This window comes from Ornithodoros turicata, unplaced genomic scaffold (assembly GCF_037126465.1).
Source record: "Ornithodoros turicata isolate Travis unplaced genomic scaffold, ASM3712646v1 Chromosome58, whole genome shotgun sequence".
Classification (NCBI taxonomy): Eukaryota; Metazoa; Arthropoda; class Arachnida; order Ixodida; family Argasidae; genus Ornithodoros; species Ornithodoros turicata.
This window is the reverse complement of record NW_026999385.1, coordinates 276961-297958: the sequence shown is the minus strand read 5'-3', so window position 1 is coordinate 297958 and position 20998 is coordinate 276961. Positions and strand designations below refer to the sequence as shown.

General features: G+C 46.5%; 1 protein-coding gene across 1 annotated transcript in view; it reads left to right on the top strand.

Annotated features, from left to right (window-relative positions):
* LOC135374437 (palmitoyltransferase ZDHHC23-B-like) overlaps positions 1–16965 on the top strand; it is a 65256-nt gene extending 48291 nt beyond the window's left edge. Inside the window, exons 5-6 of the mRNA XM_064607399.1 lie at positions 9966–10142; positions 11573–16965. Coding sequence (XP_064463469.1) covers positions 9966–10142; positions 11573–11762 — 367 coding nt within the window. The 3' untranslated portion in view covers positions 11763–16965. The remainder of the gene's footprint in view (positions 1–9965; positions 10143–11572) is intronic.
* The last annotated feature ends 4033 nt before the right edge of the window (positions 16966–20998 follow it).

The following is a 20998-nucleotide window of genomic DNA, read 5'->3' as shown; positions in this document are numbered from 1 at the left end:
ACCAAGCGTGCATTATTTTTGTACATAATCTCCCAATGTAGAAATGCATTTTTCCCAGCAGGTCAGTAGCTTTTCGATCCCCTCTTCATAAAAAGAAGTGGGTTGTGTCAGCAGCCAGTTGCTCACAAACTCCTCCACTGCATCATCATTGTGGACTCGTTGGCCTCCCAGTGCTGCTTTGAGTGGCCCAAACAGGTGAAAGTCATAAGGTGATAAGTCAGGGCTATAGGAAAGGTGTTTCAGTGGAGTAGAGCCCATTTCCCTTAATTTTGCACATGTGATGGCTGCAGTGTGGGGTCTGGCGTTGTCAGGGAGGAAAATCACTTTACGTGTTGGTTGGGCACGCCGTTTGCTGCTCTAAGCAAGTTTAGCCTCACTCAAAAGTCCACAGTAATATGCAGCATTGATGGTGCGACGATCGTGCAAGAAATCAATGTGCCAAATGCTGCGCTGGTCCCAAAAAACAGTTGCAAGCACCTTGCCAGCTGACAGCCGATTCTTGGCTTTGACAGGGGCTGCTTCGTCTTTCTTTCTCCACTCCATGCTTGCTTGTTTCAACTAAGGTAAATTGTGGTGTGCCCAAGTTTCATCGCAGGTAACGATGCATTTTAAAAATGTGTTCCTTTCTTGTGCAAACCGTACTGATAGCCGCTCACACACGTGCAAACGTGCCAACTTCTGTTCTGCAGTCAAAGACGTGGGACCCATCGTGCAGACATTTTACTAAGTCCTAAGTCCTTTGTGATTATGAATTGAGTGCTTTCATAGCTTATGCCTACCTTAGAGCAAATTTTGGAAACCTTCAAATATTGGTCGCCTTCCTGAAGATTATGAATGGCTTGAATGTTCTGCTCCATAATGCTCGTTTGTGGACGATGATCATGGCTTTCATTTTCAACCTCGTCACGGCCTTCCACAAATTCGTTATGCCAGGCAAAAACACACGGCCTTGACAGTGTTTGATCCCCGAACTGGGCCGTCAACCTGCGCAGAATTTTCGTCGGCAAGAAACTTTATAAATATACGTTGCTCAATCGACGGGTGTACCTCTTTCTCAGACATCGTATGACTGACTACTGAAGAAATGTAACGAGACTGGCTGGCTTCTCATGTGACTACTGACCCACCTACCTAGCATGTGCACAAGCGGCAGCATGCGCCAATCGACAGAACGTGGTCGGCAACAAATGTCCCATTTATATTTCATCCACCCTCGTACCTATCTCTTTGGGAACCCTTGTTCGACTGAACACCTCCAGAAGCGCCTCGCACATCGCCTTCGCAGTTAGTGATCTTAAACAAATTACTTCCGGCCACCTAGTGTGTTGGGAGACTACACAAATTGCGTAGTGGTGCCCATGAGAGGACAGCGGCTTGATCGGACAGATGACGTCAACCTTCACCCGCTGAAACGGCCGCTCGGGTCGCGTCAGTGGAGTTATGGGTACGCAGTCGTTTCACCTCCTGTCGGATCTGAGCTGGCAACCATGACACGATAGACAATGCCTTTTGACATCTGCCTCTATGCTGGGCCAGTAACAGCTATACTTAATGTGTGCCATTGTTTTCTTCACCTCGAAGTGCCCACCCCAGGGCGATTCATATGCGAGCAACAACCCTTCAGCACTTCGAAACTGCGGGAGAACTGATTGTGTGACTACCCTTTCCCTGATCCTGTCCCGATGGTATAATGTACATCCCGCCTTTGCCGTTTCCCACGTCCCTAAATGCCTTGGGGAGTGTCACATCGCCAACCTGCGCGCTCCTCGTCTGTTCCGCTCTTTCAGACCTACTGAGCGTAGCTGCAGCAGAGTTACTCGAGTCCACATCTGTGAGGACCGCGTAAACCTTGCTACTACATCTGCTTCCCTCTCCAATCTTTCTTCCCCATTGGTGTTCGACGGTTCTTCCCAAGCCTGAGGTGACGGAAGCTCTCCTGTTTTACAGCAGTCTCCCGCCTCGCATTTGTATCACCCTTCCTGATTATCCTGCGCGGCTTCTATTACGTTCTCTGAAAACTCACTGTTACCTGCTACGTGGTAATCTGTTGACCACACGCCCTGCGACCCGCTAGGGTGTTCGTTAACCCCATGCTGTGTCTCCCCTTGGCCATTTTCTGGTCCACGGCACTCGTGAAGCACCTCCCAACGACAGTAAACAGCCTACTCCTGCGAATAGCTCGTCTGTCAACGCGCACTGGACGGAAGTATAGCCGTCGATCCTGCATGAAACGTGACTCTGTACGTGTGACGGCGACAAGGGTAACGTTGCCAGCTTTACTGGGGTCTTTTTGTTAAACGCTGAACCTAACTGAATTAACCCTGTGGGCTCTTGTAACTTCTACGGCACCTAAGACTTCCGTAGCACTGTGACTTCTGCTCCCAAATCGACAGTTGTGTTTATATCCACGTTTTGACTATTCCTCGATGACCCCGATGTGCAAGTTGAATAGCGCGCTTCTGGAGACCAGCTGATAGGATCAGGCGTGTACCCAGAAGAACGAGGCCTTCGGTTGTTGCGGTTAGTTCGTGCCTTACTGCTGTAAAGGCTTTGAGTTCAGGCTACAACCAGTCATTACATGAGGGCTGCTTCATGGCTCTCACAAGTAACTGTAGCTGTCGATCAGGTTTCGTTTGTTCAGCAACTTCCTGGACTGGGAAAGCCTTGGGGACGCAGTAACGTTGTATGAAGCTGATATATTCCTCTGGAACTTTGGTGATCCTCCCATGTGTTTGCCCCAGTGGTATCGGATGTCTGGAGAGATAGTTGGACAGGTTACTTTTTCCTTCCATCTGTTGGACGTTGAAGGTGTTCTGCTGGATACGAAGGGAAAGGCGTTCTATCCGAGCGGATGGCAATGACCTGGGATTCCCCAAGATGCTGACAAGGGGCTTGTGGTCTGTCAATAGAAGGAACTGAGTACCACGCAGATACAGCTGAAAATGCTCCATTGCCCATACTGCTGCAAGCATTTCCCAATCAATTTGAGAATATCTGATTTCCACCGGTGTGAGTGCTCTGCTCGCATAGGCGATGACTGCAGCTTGTGTGCCCTCTCTTTCTGTTAGAATGGCACACAGACCGTGTGGACTAGAGCACTGCATGGGCCCGGGCTTGCCCAAAAGCCCGGCCTGGCACGCGGGCTCATTGGGTCCGCTCATTGGGTATGGGATATTATGGTATTCTCATCTGAGAACTATCACTTTTTTATACGTGATCATGCTAATTTCGTGTAATGGGTCTGGATTTCACACGTGCACTCGCACACATTTGGGGACGATTGGTGTGACGGGCGTGCTGAGAGTCGAGTTAGGGCCAGTCAGAGGGTCGAGTCGAGACAAAGGGTCAGTTAGGTTAGGAGTTGGGACATATTTCGTTCCCGTGAGAGTCCGGCACGAGGGTCAGTAAGGTTAGATGTTCTGACATATTTCGTTCGCGTGAGAGTTCGAGAAAGGGGAACTAACACCGGTGCATGCACAATAGAGCGGAGATGAGTCCCTCTTGAACCGCAAGGTACATACATATCGCCCACGCGCCGCTGCGAGCTGCCTTCCCAAGCAAGCAAGCACCAAGCACAGACCGGCTTGCCAGCAGAGAAGCACAGCGTTCGAGTGTACCTCCTCACTCTCCACGAATTAGCTGCGTCCTTTTCCACGCTGCGCTGTGCTCCTTAGTAAATCTAAATACGCCTCCGGGCCTCGAGAACACATAGAGCAGAGGTGGGCTGGGACCGGGCATGAGCATGGAAACAGTCGGGTACGGGCTGGGCCCGGGCTGGCGGAGTCGGGCCCAGGCTGGAAATCTATTGAAGACATCGGTAGCGGGCCAGGTGCGGGCCGGAGCAGCCGGGACTGGGCCGTCACGGGCCTGAAAATTAGGCCCGTGCAGTGCTCTAGTGTGGACTAGCATCAACAACTAGCTCTGTCTCCTTCCTTGGGTCGAAGTACGCCAAGGTAGATGCCTCGGACATAGCCTGTTTGAGACTGTCAAAAGCACTCTGGTGTCGCTGTGTCCATTCCCATGGAGCATTCTTTGACGTCAGTTCCCTCAACGGTTGTGTGAGGTTAGCAAGGTTTTTTAGAAATCTTCCGGAGTAGTTTACCATTCCCAGGAGGCTTCTCACTTCCTGATGGTTAGTTGGCGTTTCAATCTGTAGGAGAGCCTCAATCTTTCGCGGATCTGGACGAATTCCTTTCGCTGAGAAAATCAGCCCGAAGAAAGTCAACTCCTGCTGATAACAGTGACATTTCTTTTCGTTGAGTGTTAATCCTGCCTTTTGAGGTCTATGAAGGACAGCGTGTAGAGCAGTATCATGCTCCCGCTTGGTTTTCCCAAAGACTAGAATGTCATCACTGACATTTAGCACATTTGGAATGCCATTGAGCACTTGCCGAATGGTGTTCTGGAAAATTTCCGCGGCGCTGCAGATACCAAAACTGAGACGTCTGTAGCAGAACAAACCAATGTGTGTTGAAAAAGTTGTTAGTTGTCTTTACGGCATGTCCAACTCTACCTTTTGGTATCCATTCTTGAGGTCTAAGCAGGAAAACACTGTTGCTCCATTCAGCACAACGATGATATAATCCATAGTTGGGCATGAGTGTCGTTCACGCTGGATGGCTGTGTTAACCACACGCATGTCCACACACAATCGGATCTCATCGGGGTTGTGTGGCCTGGGAACGATCACTACCGGGGAGACCCACGGTCTTGGACCTTCCACTAGTTCGATTATATCTTCCGACAGCAGGCGACAAAGTTCTTGTTCTGCAGCCTCCCTCAGTGCAAAGGGTATGCGGCGATGTGGTTGAGCAATAGGGGGTATGCTTTCATCTACAAAAAGGTGAATCTGTTGTTCCTTGAGCTTTCCAACTCCTTTGAAGAGGGTTGGGAATGACTCTGTGATAGAGCAGTGCTCTGTGTTCTCAACTTGATAGGTAATGGAAACGAGGCCAAGACCGGATGCAGCGGTAAAGCTGAGAAGTGGTGCACAATCTCCAGGTGCGACTAGGAGGTCTTCTTGAATGTTCTTATCCTTGTACCTCAATTTAGCAGAGACTTTGCCGAGGAGTTGTAGTGGAGGCTTTGCCCTGTACGGGAACACCTTGATGGTTGTTTTCTCAAGGCACTTGCTCAGACTGCCGTGTCTAAGGTCTCTTTCATTGATGACAGACACTGTAGCACTGGTGTCAGTCACAAAAGTGATGGGATTGTTGTTGGGAGTCATAGCTGCAAAAGCATATTCCTCACTGCCTGAACTGTCCTGGTCAACTACTTGGACCGTTTCTTTTGACGAGCGACACACCTTAGCGAAATGCGAAATGACCGCTTTTGTGGCAGCTATTGCATGTTTTCCCCCATGCTGGACATCCTGTTTTGCCACCGTCGTGAGGCCATCTTCCACCACAGTTGTGACATTCGTTCGACGAGCTCTTAGGCCCTGTAGTAGTATCTTGCTGTGATCCTGCCTTTGTCTTTTGATTAGGTTTCTTTGCCTGATGCTGATCTCGCTTGCCTAGTCGATGCACTGGTGCACTGTTGTCAGGGTTTCTTTCAATTTCCAACACGTCACGTTCTATGTCCTCGAACGATCGACCCTGTTTGAGTATGTCCGCCAGATCAAGGGAGTGGAGCATCGCGTACTTTCGCAGACGAGACAATGTCGTTGTAAGAATTAGCTGGTTCTTGATTTCGAAGTCTACGTTTGTTAAGTTGCAATGGCGTGACAACTGTCGAAGACACGTGTAAAATGTGTCCAAGCTCTCACCTTCGTTTTGCTTTTCCTGCAGAAAACGGTAAATGGCGAAGGTCGGATTCACTTGAGGGGTAAAATAAGCGTCAGGTTTAGCCTTTGCTGCCTCATATTCTGATGTGCTTTCCTGCGATTCCGTAGATGCCGCCTCAATGGTGGTGGATGCAATGGATGCATTTCGCGTGTTGGCCTCAGGGAGGGATCGAAAAATATTGTATACTTCCTTTCCCATGTAGTGAAGGAGAAGGACTTTCTTGCGCACATCCTCCTTGATGTCGCACGCTAGGATGAAGTTCTCAAACCGTTCAACCCACTTCACCCACTCTAGGCCGATACTACTGTCGTCAGTTGCTCGGAGATCAAAACTCGGAAATTGCAGGAGCGCATGCGCAATGTTGTACTGTGTTGGTGATCGCAGCTACTGCCAAGCATTGTTGCTTGTCTCGCTGGTGGAGATTTCTTATCGTCATTGTGTGGATGTTGCTGTTTGTTAGCATCCCACTTCTGACACCATTGTAGTGTACTAGTTTGTAGTACTTCTAGTTACTCTGGTTCAGTTAGAGAGATCAGCAGATGCGTCCGGTCGCCATATTATTTGTTTGTAGTTCATTTATTATCTCACTCAATGTTGCCAACCGAAACACAGACTTGGCTAAACACGGCCTTGGATACTACAGTTCATACGTGTCGCTTCCATCGAGATACCAGCGAGATGCCTACCGTCTGCCTCATTGCGCATGGCGAGCAACTCCGCAATTTGGAATGTGTCAAGCCAATCATCTCCCTCTCTCAGTGTCACGTACTTGAGAGCGTCGGGCCCTATAATTGCCTTTAGTTGATCCGCGACGAACAGATTTTTCAGCACCTCCAAATCCATAATTTCTCTCGCCTCAATGTAATACGTGAGGTAGCTATTCAGTCGTCGCATGAACAGCTTCCAGCTACCGCGGTTTGTCTTCGTCAATGATAGGAAATACGCTTGGACACAGCTGTAATTCTTTCAGCACTGCCAATTTAATGGTCTCAAATTTGAATTTGTCGTTTTTGCTCATTTGAGAACATCAGCAAACCCATCCAAATGGCCACCACCGGATAAATCAAGTGCACGTGGATATTCTCTGGCATATTGTACCTCTCAAACACACATTAGACCATATCAAACCACATGGGTGCCTCCGCGTCTGCCAGGAATTGTGCCATGCAACATCTTTGAAAAATGTTTTAGTGGGTCAGAATATTCACTTTCACCTCCTGACAGTGGTATTCGGACACCTTCCCGTATGCGAGCCACTTGCCCAAGCTCTGCGAGTTGAACGTGTTCAACAGTTGTTGCGTCCTTTCTTTTTCGATCGCCAGTTTGGTTTGCAAGTCCGTTTCGGCGATATCCGTAACATCTAAACCGTTATCCACCCTCATATCATCACCTTCGTCTCCCCATTCTTGCACTTCTTTGTTGAGGGACCCATCACTAATCGTATACTGATGTGGCAATACCCCCAAAAATACAAAAGGCTGTGCTCACAGACTTCACAAAAGCCCTTGGCTACACACTCCGCTGCAATCTTCTTTTATAGCTTCTCTCGCGCTGCGTTGTTCCTGAAGTTCCCCACCGATGAACTGTCGCTGTCCTTGAAGATGTGCCTGCGGTTGCCTCGTAGCCAAGCACGCTTCCCAGCACTCCCTTGTCGCTGTCTTCATCACCGGACAGGCGAATTTTCCCTCGGGGTGCTCAATTGAAGAACGGTGTTTGAGCATGTTCACCAGTGAAGACCTAACAGGATCCTGTTGAATGCGCCAGTAGAAATTGATGAGATGAGATGAAGTTCGCCAGCTGCAGCCCCCGACGATGATAAACTTGGAGGAATTGTTGATGATCTCTTCCCTGTCATTGTTCCCGTGCCCGGTGGATGCTGGGCCTGTTACCTGTCTTTACTGCATTGGAACCATGACTGAAGTTCCTGTGATGTACGAGGGATTTATTTACAACTTATACTTACAGAAGTCAACTATAATACATGACCGAAGGAAGTTGAGTAACTTGACTTTCTGACGGAAAGTCTTGACCTCCTCCCAACCACGCTGTCCAGCTCAGATCTCCTTTTCAGCCTCTGCGCCCCTCTTAAGGGTTACAACTTGGGCTACCGCCCTAACTTGGGACCACCAATCGAGCAGCCCTGGTTTAAACTGCCTCAGCCCGTGGTTGGGCTGTTTGAAATTTTGACAGCAGCAGTTCCTCTGAATTCTCCGCCCTTCGCTCTCAATTTACGAGTAACTGTCCCAGCTGTCAAGTCAAGCACCTCTTAGTTCTGAGCAGTGCAGAATCTTCCTTGATTTAGTGCCAGGGGAAACATCTGTCCATATCGCCACTGAAGGTGACCTTGGCGTCAAATCGCGCCTTGGGGTAAGTGCCAATATTATGGGAATCCCTGTAACAGGCTATCCATTCTCTTGCTGCCATTGATAACCTGGACTTGGAAAATTTCTGGCCATTGGCAGTGTGATCACCACCACCCAGTCTCTGCCCAACAGCATTAGAAGTTGTCATCTGTTAACAAGTGGAGTGGCAACCTTCTTCTGTGTTGAACCCAGTCTGCTCCAGCAGGTTTAACTACGTTCTAGGTTGCTGTCTTGGGGGTTGTGATGTCTGTTATATCGGGGCAGAAGTTTTAAAACCTACTGACAGATATAGTTGAGGCAGCTGCACCTGTATCAACTTCCATAGGTGTAATGTCTGCATCATCTGTGCATAATTTCACTTCGGTGGCACTGCTAATACAACATGTTCTGCTGTAGTTCACGACTGCCTGCTCTAAAGTAGTCTTCGATTCATTACTTTTGCATTTGCCCATTGCTCGGCATGTTTTTAATGAATGTCTTATTTTTTACATCAATGGCAAATTGCATAAAGGAGTCGGCACTTGTGGTGTGGGTTACTCACTGCTACCACACCCGTGATAAGTTTTCATTTCAAACCTCAAATCTTCTTGGACTTGATGCTTTCTGATTTCGTAGGCTTTTTCTTGCGTTCAGCATTAACCTCTATGCTGCTATGTAACCTGGACGTTTAATCTGTTGTGGTCTCTACGGCTTCTCGAAGTGATTTTGTGGGAACAAACTAAGGTCATCAACTAAGGTCAACAAACTACTGTGTGCCCATCCCCGTGGTGCCATCTCTCGTTATGCTACAGAACTAGTCTCAGAACTTTTTTATCGCACCTCATATTTCTGTTGCCCAGCTGTTCGCCACAAAAAGGGAGGATTGTTTCGTTGAGGTAGCACTAACAATTCCAAGTACTGTTCAGCTTGGCAACGCTTCTGTAGCAGGTACACGAGGAGACTCCAGTCAAAGGTGGCTGTAGAAGAAGGGGGGTGGGGGTGAGAATTTATGTTAGGAGTAGCAGAACACGTCAGGAGACGAGTTCAATTTCTCCTCTTTTTTTTTTCCTTGCAAACAAACCCAGCTCTTTTTCACAAAGTACGAAATCTTGCTTCCCGGTAAACATCTTTCACACTCTGCCTAGGCATTCTGCAAAATGCCTATGCATTTTGTACCTTGCCAAAGCCACTTTGGGCAAAACATGAAAAATGTTTCTTCTCTGCAGTAAACGCTTGTTGGTGAATGAAGACTCTAATTTTTGTTATTTTTTATTTGGTCTGTATTTTTTGGGTAAACACACGACCAAAGTAGGCCCAAGTAGACTGTGCAGCCGTCGTGACTGACTCTGTTAGTTTCAGTCTATATTTCCTTTTTGCGTAAACACACGCCATGGTGGCGCCACAACAAAAATAAACAGTGTTGTACTTTAAAAAAAACAGCAGAATGGACGCAGAGTACCAAAGGGGTAAACTTGGAAAAAGAGGGAGTCGTGATGTTTTGAGGCGAACGCTCTTCATCAAATGTGGAGAGGAAACAAAAAAAAAAGGAAAAAGGGGGGATGATGCAGAAGTTGCAGTGAGGTTTTAGTGAACAGTTGTACGAATGTGTGCCAAACCTGCATCACATGTAGGGATCCCTCGCTATGTCAACAGATGTATAGGGGTTCCTTGGGCTCACCAAGTTTGAGTGCTACTGGTGTACACTATTGCTATGTCAGAGGTCTTTACTACACCTAACTGACTCCGCCCTGTACATTTCTTGTGGTTTGTATGAAAGTGCCTATTACGTAATAGATGTCTGTGTGAACAGTTCAGCAGCTACCACTTCTTCCTCCAGGTTGGATACATGTGTTGGTGAAAAGAACCATCGTGCTTTCGTGTTGGGCCTCGCTGGCTTGGTCGTCTCCCTCGTCTATGGGGCTAACCTGACGCTGACCACAGTGTGCTACCCCAAAATGCTATGGGGCATCATTCTAATTCCAGAGTCCTGTACAGATGTCTACGAGGATGTTCAGTATGTATTGCTTCCATTGAGTTATACCTTGTAGTAGAAAAATGGCTACTGTGTAATTAATGGGTGGTTTTCTCTGACAAAGTACTAGTGAAAATTCGATTTAGCTTGTATTTGGGCACACGAAAAGATTGTTTTTGCCATACTTATGCTGCTGCTTAATCATTTAAGCTCCCAAAGACGAAATGGAGAGTCCGTTAGCTACGTTTCTCAGTAGCCTCCTTTGATGGCGTGGTTGCACCTACTTTTTACTCAGCCACTGGTTACTACACGTGCATTACACTCTAAAAATTCGAATTTCCTGTGCCCTTAGGAAATGGTGCATAGAACGTTGTGGTTACACCTTGTCCAAGAGCTTCTGGGATTTGAACTTTCAATGCTTACAAGCATGATTTGGGATTTGTTCAATACAGGAAAAATCACTTCGAAAGATACGTTGATGGAAATGCATGTACGCGGTGACCACAGTTGGTAGAGTGTACTGGAACCCAGATGAAGAAACAGGGAGATTGTGGCATGCTGACAGAGACATAATATGTGTAATCTAAATTTTACGTTCATTTTTTATTATGCAAAAAAAAGAAAAGAAAAATGAGCGGGCACCCCTCTGGGCCCCTGCTCTGTGCTGGGAGTACTTTGCATTGCCTTCTACTGTTTTTGTGAGCCACCCTCAGCTCTGGTTCCTTGCTTCCCATGGTCATTCTCCGAGAGAGATGGAAACCTGATGCATCAATAATTCCGGGAAACAAAACATTTAAGTTACACCCAGCTATACAGAAACAAACTCTCTTTCAAGCTCTGTTAGGTTTCAGGTTTTGGATGCAACTGAAACATAGTCCTGTGCTACTCTTTCATTTGCATAACAATTTGAACCCGGAAGGTGACTGAAGTTTTGTCTCGTAAACACAGTCTTTTTGAGCCCTCACAGAGTGTGGTCAGTAAGCTGAAAGGAAGGAATTCAGCATACAGTGAACCCTTGTTATTATAAACCATGGTCGTTCCTGAAAATTTTGGCCATAATGCAGAATTGTCATATTAACGGGGGGATTTGCAGAGGTTTCACTGCATTGTTCCCCAGGAGTATGGTCATAAAGCGCACATGTCAGATTATCGGGGGTCATATATTAACGAGGGTTCACTGTATATATCTTGTAAAGAGAAGCAAAACCTAGATAGTGCAATAGCTTCTCATCAAGTGGGAAAACTCTTCCAGATGATATATCATGAGCTACCTATAAACCTACAATTGTTTATGGTTATTTCTGGGCTTGTTAGGTAAAGCCATCTGCACATAGACCTTATACTTGAGGTAGGTTATTAGTGGTTCTGGTTCACTGTTTACTTGTAAGCAAGGGGTAGAAGAGGACGATACCTTGCTGCTGTAAGAGGGACGTTTGAGTTCATTGCCTCATTGTATTTTCTTTGTTTTACAGTATAGCCCTGTGCTACGTGTGCGGCATCTACGCCCTTCTCTTAGCGTGCCCGGTTGCCCTGATGCTCCTCCAACAGCTGTGGTTGATTTCTCTCAATACAACTATCTATGACCTGAAGAAGCATAGAATAGCTGTATATAGTAAAGGTCCATGGAAAAATTGTTGCGCTTTCTGGCTTCCAGATACGTGATAGAAGTGTGACGGAGGTGGCCTAACATGGTGCTCTGTACAGTGTGAACTCTTCTGTATCGGAGCCCTTGGATTCCTGTTGTTTATGTCCAGGCGCATAATTCCTATGGAAGGCACGATACCCTCACTGAATATGTGGCCGCTGTTCAGCTGAATGGATGTATTGCGAACACTCCGCTGCCATATTTATTGGAATGCGTTGTTGTACTCTCCAGTGGTCACATCTATCGTACAACTATGTGCTAGTGCCCCACAACCATGTGCAGTTTTGCTGTTAATTTTAAGCATATTCCACTTGCAAGAGGACCGCAGTATCCTAATCAACTATGGATCAGAGGCATGATTATTTTGATGCATAAATCCATCAAGTATTCCATAATATGCTGTTGCATAATGAAATGTGTTATGAAGTTACATTGAAAACACAAAGGTACTGTAAAAGTAGAAATTTTTGCGAGGAACTAATTTTCGCGATTAAGATTTTTTTCGCGAATTTAAAGTCCCGCGAAATACACTTACCGATGTCATGGAGAAAAAAAAGCTTCGAAATTCGCGACCAACAGCAGACGGCACTCAAGAGTTTCGTTTTGGAGTCAGTGATTTATTAGCGCGTATACAGCTTTATAGCATTCAATAGCTCTCTTACATTCACTCTACATGATTCACGATGCTCCCGATGATGCCGGCCTTCGTAAACCCGGTAATAATGTCACTCTTGCGGCTTTCAAGTTGTTTATAGGCCTCGATGAGCCACCCAGCATGTATGGGCTTCATGACACTGCTGCGGAGATCAGCTTTCGTGAGATCCCCCGACCGCCTGTCCATCAACACTCGCACCTGTTCGGCATACCATCCTGTGAACAGGTTCCTCATAGTCGCCTTAAAAACCTTGTTCACGGCGAGATCGTTTTGCTGCAGTTCACCTGTGCAGCTTGCAGGGACGAACACACACTTGATATTATTGTCCGAGAGCTTCTCAAGAAAACTCTTGGTCCTGTGCGCCGCGAAAACATCGAAGATGTACAGTGCTGCTTGGTCAGAATTCCCACTGGCTACTCGGTGGCCCTCAATGTAAGGCACCAGGACACTGTCTACGAAGCGCAACATCGTCGCCTCGTTGCTCCAATGGTTTTCCCGAGTTGCCAAACGTCCAAGTTCTTGGGGGAATGCGACTTTTGGGTGACACCTGTCTGTCTTTCCAGCGTAGATTACCTGTGGCGGGAGCAAATGACCGGAGAGCGTTGTTGACATCAGCACCGTAATTTCTCTTTTGTCATCCAATGCTTCTACGCCAACTTGCCTGGCGCCATGTTCTTCCATTGTCCACTCACCCACTGGCGCTAGTTTCACTCCAGTCTGGTCGAAATTGATGACGAGCTCGTCAGGAATCCCCAGGTCAGTCCTAAGGGTAGAGATGGCCTCCAGAAACTTCTCTTTCATCAAGCTGAAGTCCGCTGGGAGCTTCCGAGCGGCTTTCGTTGCCTTCCTGCGAACAAATCCCAGGCGCTTCAAGAAAGACTTCGCCCATGGCTTGTCGAGAATGATGGTTCCACCGTATTCCGGCAAGAGTGACGGTTTCCGAGCCCTGACGATCCCCAAGGCAGCAGCAATGCAAATCTGTGCGTTAACAACGCCACCAGATGTCCTCAGCTCTCGAATGTACGCCTGGACCTCTGCATCGAGTTCCCCAAGGACGGGCTTGGCTCCGCGAGGGTTACGGGGAAGTGAAGAAAGTTCTCTGATTGCATCACTGTGGGTCTGCTGACACTTCTTAAATGAATCCTTTATCGAGCGGACAGTGCTCTTGCTGACAGGTGTTCCAAGTTCCGATGAGAATTTCGCAACGCGGCTTTGTTCCCATTTTCAATAGCGAACCCTGCGATCTTGCATCGGAGTTCCGGCGTGTTGTTCTTATAGGATCCACGCTGATGCTTTCGATGCTGCTGGTCGATAACCTCCCGGAATACTTGTTCATTGCCAGAAGAAAATGCACGTCTGTCCCCTGTTGTTATGAGCAGTCCGGCAGTCCGTGGACATACTCGCTGGGAGACAACGATGGCTGAGGCGATGCGGGCTTGAAATACCGCAGCAGAGACATGGCACTTGCACACCATGGAAGGAACTGACTGACTGACTGACTGACTGAGAAGTTGCTGTCGTCACAGTAAGAAGTTGGTAACAAGGTTGACTAGCACAGGGTCAGCGGGACACTGGCCTATATTCCGGCTTAGCACCCAAGACGCTTCCAGGATTCCGGAGAACGCCATGAACTCCACGCCACCGAGTTTCGGGAACAGGAGTTCAGGAGGTCACAACAAAGGCGTCAACCCCCAGGTCTGCCTTTTGTTAATGTACGGGCATATTTCCTGGACGACAGCAACGTGTTGCACAAAAGCGATTAAGTTTCGGGAACAGAAGCCGAGGCGGTCAAAATAGAAGGTGATGATCCGCTGGTGTGTCTTTTTGTAGGCACGTTTAATCCCCTGGTCGGAAACGGGTTGTGACACAAAGAGACCCGGAATCGCGAATTTAAGGTCTCGCGAAATATTCGTCGAACGGGCCCTGCGCTGGATTCGCAAATAATTAAGACCGCGAAATTAACAACTTTTACAGTATGTATGTCTCAACTACATTTAATTATATTTTTCGGTTTAAATGTTTAACGTAATTCCAGAAGCTTGCATATCATATCTAGAGGTGTGAGTGGGTGCAAGTAGGAATTCAATGTCGCTGCGGGTTGCTGGTAAAATGAGGGTGTCCCACAGTGCGTGTACTGATAGTGCAGGTGAGATCACATTACCAACATCCCCTAAGCTAACCTTTCGCGACCCTAACTTGTTCATCCATTTTTGCACTTTCCCCAGGTTTCATCGAGAAAAATACAAAAAGTCAACTTTTTCGCATAACTCACGGTGACTTGACTTTTCACCGAAACACATGTGGCTTCCACTTGGATAGCTGACAAATTCGACACCAAACATTAAGCGAAACAGCACGCGTTTGTGGAAATGCGTTTTCTTTCCTGATTTGTTTCGCTCTGTTATTTGCGTGTTGAAAATTCAGTGTCTTTGTAGGATGCGGGTAATTGCGGGTGCACTCGCACTGCGTCTGCAGGTATTGCAGGTGTACCTGCATCAGACTCCGTGGGTTGCGTGTACAAATTTACTTTCCCGTGCACACCTCTAATCATATTGGGAGTGTGCATGCCACACGATCGGACCATGTAGAGAATGCCACTGTGCACATGTTGCACTTATATATGTTATACCACATATACAGTGACATTGTTCATAATTATTTGCATGTATTGTTCAGTGCATGGAGACAGTTCACCTGGAGGAACATAAAGAATTCCTACATTTTAGTCGTTTAATTGTTTATCACATACGCCTCAAATTTTGCAAGCCCTTTTTTCTTCAACCTGTGCGTAACAATGGTATTCTAGAATGCAGGCTTGCAGGCTAACATTTTGAGACTACTGCCAAGTGGCCTAAGGCATGATGCTCATTTAGTCTGACATTTAAACATTTACCATTCTGCACATGCTGCTGTTTATTCTGCACATGCTCAGCATTGTGTCCTTTCCTAACCGAGAAGTATTTCTGATGCAATAAATATTTTTTAGAAATGGTGGTACCTTATGCACATGAACTTGCACATGCCTCCGAACTTGTCAGTCTTATCCAAGAAGCTGCACTAACATATACTGGTGTACAAACTGTGCTGTGATACCATGTTGTTCAAAACTTGTTTTCATATAAGCAGATCAGGCAATCGCAAAATTACTGATGCACGTTGTTCCTCTGAGCCACAGAAACAATATTTTTCCCATATAACTGACTTGGGTACCTCTAGTAAGTACAGTGAATCTTGGCTATAACAGCCCCACTTATAACGAATTTCCGGTTATAACGAACACATCGCAAACAACCGTCAATATTAAACTCAATGTAACGAGACTCCACTTGTAACGAATTTCAGGATATAACGAACAGTTTCCATGCGACCGTCAAGTTCATTATAAACGGGATTCACTGTACTTTGCTTGGTGGGAGTAGAAAAATTTTGCAGAAAATACGCATATTCAGCCAGTGCTTGGTGCAGTGCAGCTACTGTTGCTTTTGTGCCATAATGCATCCTCCCACCATCATCCCATCCCAAAATTGCTGGGTTCACATGTTGGCACATGCTAAAGGGGTGGCCCATGTGATATTTATTTCAGTTTATTTCATACATGTAAAAGGTGACTTCATGTGTAGTATCTGATGTTACAAATGTTTACGATGAAGAGTGATCAGGTCAGATTCCAGGTGCTTATTATTGTTATTTATGGCATATTCAGTGACAGCACATATTCAACATTAGCCACATTGCTTATAGATAAGCTGAGTAGTGTTTAGAGGCTTCCTCTTGGCTGCTTCTCTGAGTGATAATTCACTATTGTAGTACGTTTGTGATATGGTGATATAGGTGATCAATTCCAGACTGAGCAAATAAAAATTTTCACAGCCTGCAAGAAAGTTGAACATGTTGTAAAGCTTCGAGTTTTGTGAAATGATGTATACTGGATAGAGGATACAAAGTTAAAGGGACTATCAGGTCCGGAAACGTGTGTATGAGACCGGTACAGTAATATTTTGCACCACTGCACAGTCTACTTGGTCAAATTTCTCTTCCGGAAATACCTTACATATTAAATAGGAGTGTTACAGATTCACACTGTCTCTATACCTAAGGAAGCCCCGGCAAGAGTAACATCATAATTTACCTGATCAATAGTAATTTATGCTTCTGTGTGACATGACCAATGAAAATGATTGGGTCTCTGACATCATCATAGTGTAAAGTTTCTAGTGAGTGTAAGAAATGATCATGATAGTAGATATAGAATAATTATTGCTTGCTGTAATTTTGTTCTTCAGACATTGATTGAGTGCTTGGTTATGATTTGATATGCTTTGATATCGCTAAGTTTGTTCCACTGATGTCAAATGACATGAACATGGTGTAAGATTTGTACTGAGTGTTTGATATGAGGACTATTGGTAGCTTTATGATAGGCTTTGATATCTAGATTGTTGTTGTACTTGAACTTAAGTAGAACTGTTATGCACTGTATGATTCTATTCCACTGATTTGACTTGAAAATTTGTATTGAGCGTTATGCGTATGATACATCGATAGAATAATTATTGCATGCTTTATTTATTTAGGAATACTGTTGGCCATCAAAATGGTCCAAGCAGGAGGGGGTGCATAAGGACAGAAGAACACTAATGCGGCGTTACATAACATATTTAGCTAACATAAACCTCCACAACAAAACAACATCGCATATACATTATATACATCACATGTAAACAATATGTAAATAGGTGCACGATGCCATGTAAAAGGGTGTTACAAGTGTCACAGTTGTCGATGTACCGTAATCAATGGAGTAACTGGGTAGGCTTCAGATTACGGGAAAAAGAATAATTTTGCTGAATTTTTAAATGAACAATAAGAGGTTATGCTAGCTCTGATGGCAAGTTGTTTCAAGCAACAGAGCCAAAATAAAGGAGAGAGAACGAGCCAAAGTTTGTCCGGGGGATTGAAGGATAAAGTGAAGTATACCAACCCTCAGGAAGCAACATGTATGGTGGTGCGTAAGAGTAAGTGAAGCGGAGTTACACAGCATTTTATGCATGAACAGAACAACTTTGTAATGGATAAGAGTGAGACTATAGATGTCCAGTATTATTCTTAACCAGTGGAATGCGAAGGTAGTGGAGTGACGAGGGCTGAGCTGCATCATTATGCGATGTTTTTTTTGCTTTTTTGCTTTTTTGTATCACAAAGTGGATTCAGGTTAGTGCAGTAGGTCAGGCCGTAGACCTCGAGGGCGTAGGATGAGTGTATTCGAGCGCCTCAGCAAACCATTAATAATCCCTGAGACACCCCGACAAGGTCGCGAACGTCTCGATTTTCTGGACATTTATGGGATATCTATGGGATGTCCCAATAAACAACAGATGTCCCAGGTACGTCTGAAGGATGTCGATTTTTAGATAATTGAATATCCCATAAAAAGCAGGCTGCAGATCCCAGGGAAATCTACGGGAGAGCCACGAGATCCTAATGTAACGTACCATGAATGTCCCAGAGTGGAGATTCAGATTCTCTGGGATATATGTAAAAAGCCCAGGGATGTCCATGGGCCATCCAGGAGACCTTATTTTACCCCTGATGTAACGTCCATCTCAGACACAACAAAATGTCCTGGGGATTTCCATCGGTCATCCGCTAACGGAGATTGCAATCTCCGTTGGAGAAAGCTATTTCCCCTAGGGACATTCCGCGGATATACGAGTGGCCGGGGTTCAAACCTTCCGTGGAACGTCCGTTCCCTGGTAATACTTGTATATAACGCATAGCTACGTGGATATTTCACTGAGTTAGGCCGCGTACCCACATGCGGAGAATCTGCGCGGAAACGCGAACGCGGTAAACTCTTGTCGCTGGGCGGGAAAAGCCACCTCCGCTTTCCGCTTTTTGGGGATCGCGCAGTGCACGATTTTTAGCGGCATCCGCACATGCTCGGCCAATCAGGAAGTTAACGGAAGTTGCATGCGTTCTTGTTTTCTTCTGGCCTCCCGCACGGAGAGCATTGACGGAGTCGGTGACTGGAAGGTACGAGGGTGGTTCCATAAGTTTCCGCGCCCGACCAACTTTTAATAGTCATAGAGACGAAACAAGTGTATCACTTTTCGACATAGTCACCCTTAACTTCGATGCACTTTTGACACATTTCAACCAGCATTCTTATACCCTTGTAAAAATAGTCCTAAGTTTTGTCCGCAAAATGCTGGAAAACTGCCTATCGTTTTGAAATCTCCGTCCTCTGATGAGATCCCTCTTCAAGTTTGAGAACAGGAAGTAGTCACTCGGTGCCAAGTCTGGACTGTAGGGTGGGTGGTGGATTTCTTCGAAGCCGCGCTCCTTCAGTGCAGCCTTGGCAACAGAAGCCGTGTAGACAGGGGCATTGTCCTGGAGCAACCGGACACCTCGACTCAACCTGCCGCGCCTCTTTTCCTTGATGTCTTCTCTTAGTCGGTGCAGGAGTGAAGCATAAGTCGCATTCACTGTGATGTTCCTCTCTTTGAAGTCGATGAGGAGGCTCCCGTGACAATCCCAAAATATTGTTGCCATGATCTTTGTGGATTGTGTGACCTTGGCTTTTCTTGGGGGTGCTTCTCCTGGTTTGCGCCATTCCATCGACTCCTTTTTCGAAAGGGGATCATAGTAGAGCACCATAGTCTCATCCCCTGTGACAATTGACTTCAATATTTCTTCTTTGTTCTCTTGACAGAGCTCCAAAAACTCTTTGGTACAGACGACGCGCTGTTGCTTTTGAACTGACGAGAGAAGTCGTGGCACCCATATCGCACTGACCTTTTTCATGTGAAGGCCCTCGCCGATGATGCGAAAAACGGTTGTTTTGGAAAGCCCCATCGTTTCTGAGATTTCCTTCACCTTCCGACGCATGTCGATCAGCACTTCCTCCTCGACAAGAGACAAATTTTCTTGTGTCACCACTTCCACTGGACGACCATCGCGTGGATCATCTTCAATGGACTCTCGCCCCAGTCGAAACTGCTTAGCCCAGTCTTTTACCGTTGTGTACGACGGAGATGCTTCCCTGTACACGTTGTCCAGTCGCGCTTTAATTTCGTTAGGCGAAAGTCCCTCTTTTGTCAAGAATTTTATCACAGCGGGGTACTCGATTTTTTCCATTTTAACTGAAGAGTGCACCCTGGCTGTTTGAAATGCCGCTCTCCAACCGACAAAAGCACGGAGAGGGTTGAGGGTGGTGCTCCGGCCCTCCAACAGATGGCGCCACGCGTCCTTAATCGCATTTTCAGATTCGCGCGCATTTTCTACCTCTGGCCGGAAACTTATGGAACCACCCTCGTATGTCGCAGTGATGCTCACGTTTTTCAACCGGCGAATAAACCTCTACCCGAGAAACGTCATCATGACGTTGGTAGACACACCGAAACCAAAACAGATCGGAAGGGGAGAACTGGGCTCCACGAATGGGCGATTGTTCGCTGCCTCGTATTGAAAGAAAAGTAGGACCGAAGGTCGCGTCCTTTTCAGAGACCGTCGTAATCCCCTCAAGACTGTGGCTTTCGGGCGCGACCTTGTTCGCCACTAGCTTTGAACGCACGTAGTTCAACTCTACCAAACTCGTGGCGCTGTCGAACATTATGACGTCATCTGTTTACAAACAGGTAGATGTCTATTTATGAAGGAAATAAAATGTCATTGCTGGTTATAGAGCGTTGCATTAAAATAAAGTTGCTTTTTGGGCCGACACTGGAGTAAAATTTGGGAGCACAGGTCAGTAAAGTGTAAGATATTGACTAGTGTCAGGAAGTTGAAAACTAAACATTGTTCACAAGAAAAGAATGCGCTATCGCCACAGCGAGTGAACCCAAAGCCTGCGTTTCTTGCGTCTGCGATGTTGATTTCGGAAAACCTCAGATGTAAGAACGGAAACGTTTACTAAAAACAATAGCTCGACTTCGCTGTCGTTCGCCATCTTGTCGAACACGGTCTCAGAAGCTCTCGCTGCTGAGAGCGACGGGCGGAGCCAGTATAGCTGGCGCGGCATGCAAACACGTGGCAAGCGGCAGGCGGTTGCGCACATCTCTACCGCATGTGGGTACGCTGTACGCAATGGACCTTTTCCATATTCGCGTTGCCCCTGGCGGCGGAATGTCGAACGTCGTGTCTTTCCCCACAATAATGGTGACGCTTTACGAACTGGCACGTACGTTGTGTGGGAAAGTAGCAAGAGAAGATTGGAAGAAGAATGCGGAAAGAGTGAAAGCGTATTGTACTCATTACCAGACCTCAAACGTCCGCGTAACCTTGAAACCGATCATCTCCCCACAATGAACATGACAGTCGCCCGCAGGTGTGTTCATGGCGATGTTTTCCGCTCAAAAATGGCGGACTCAAGGGCTGGGCATGCGCATACGCGTTGTCAGAAATGGTCCATTTCATGCTACCAAATCAAAATGCAGAGATAGTCGATAGGACCACTAAGTCCACGAAGCTTTAAAAAGATCTGAGAAAATATTTCCATGGAGCAGTAGTGCAACTGTTCGCAACCAAGACACCATGCAGACCGCGTTAAGAGGAGAGCAGGCGGATTTCTGCACCTCCTCACGTAAGTACGATACAGAT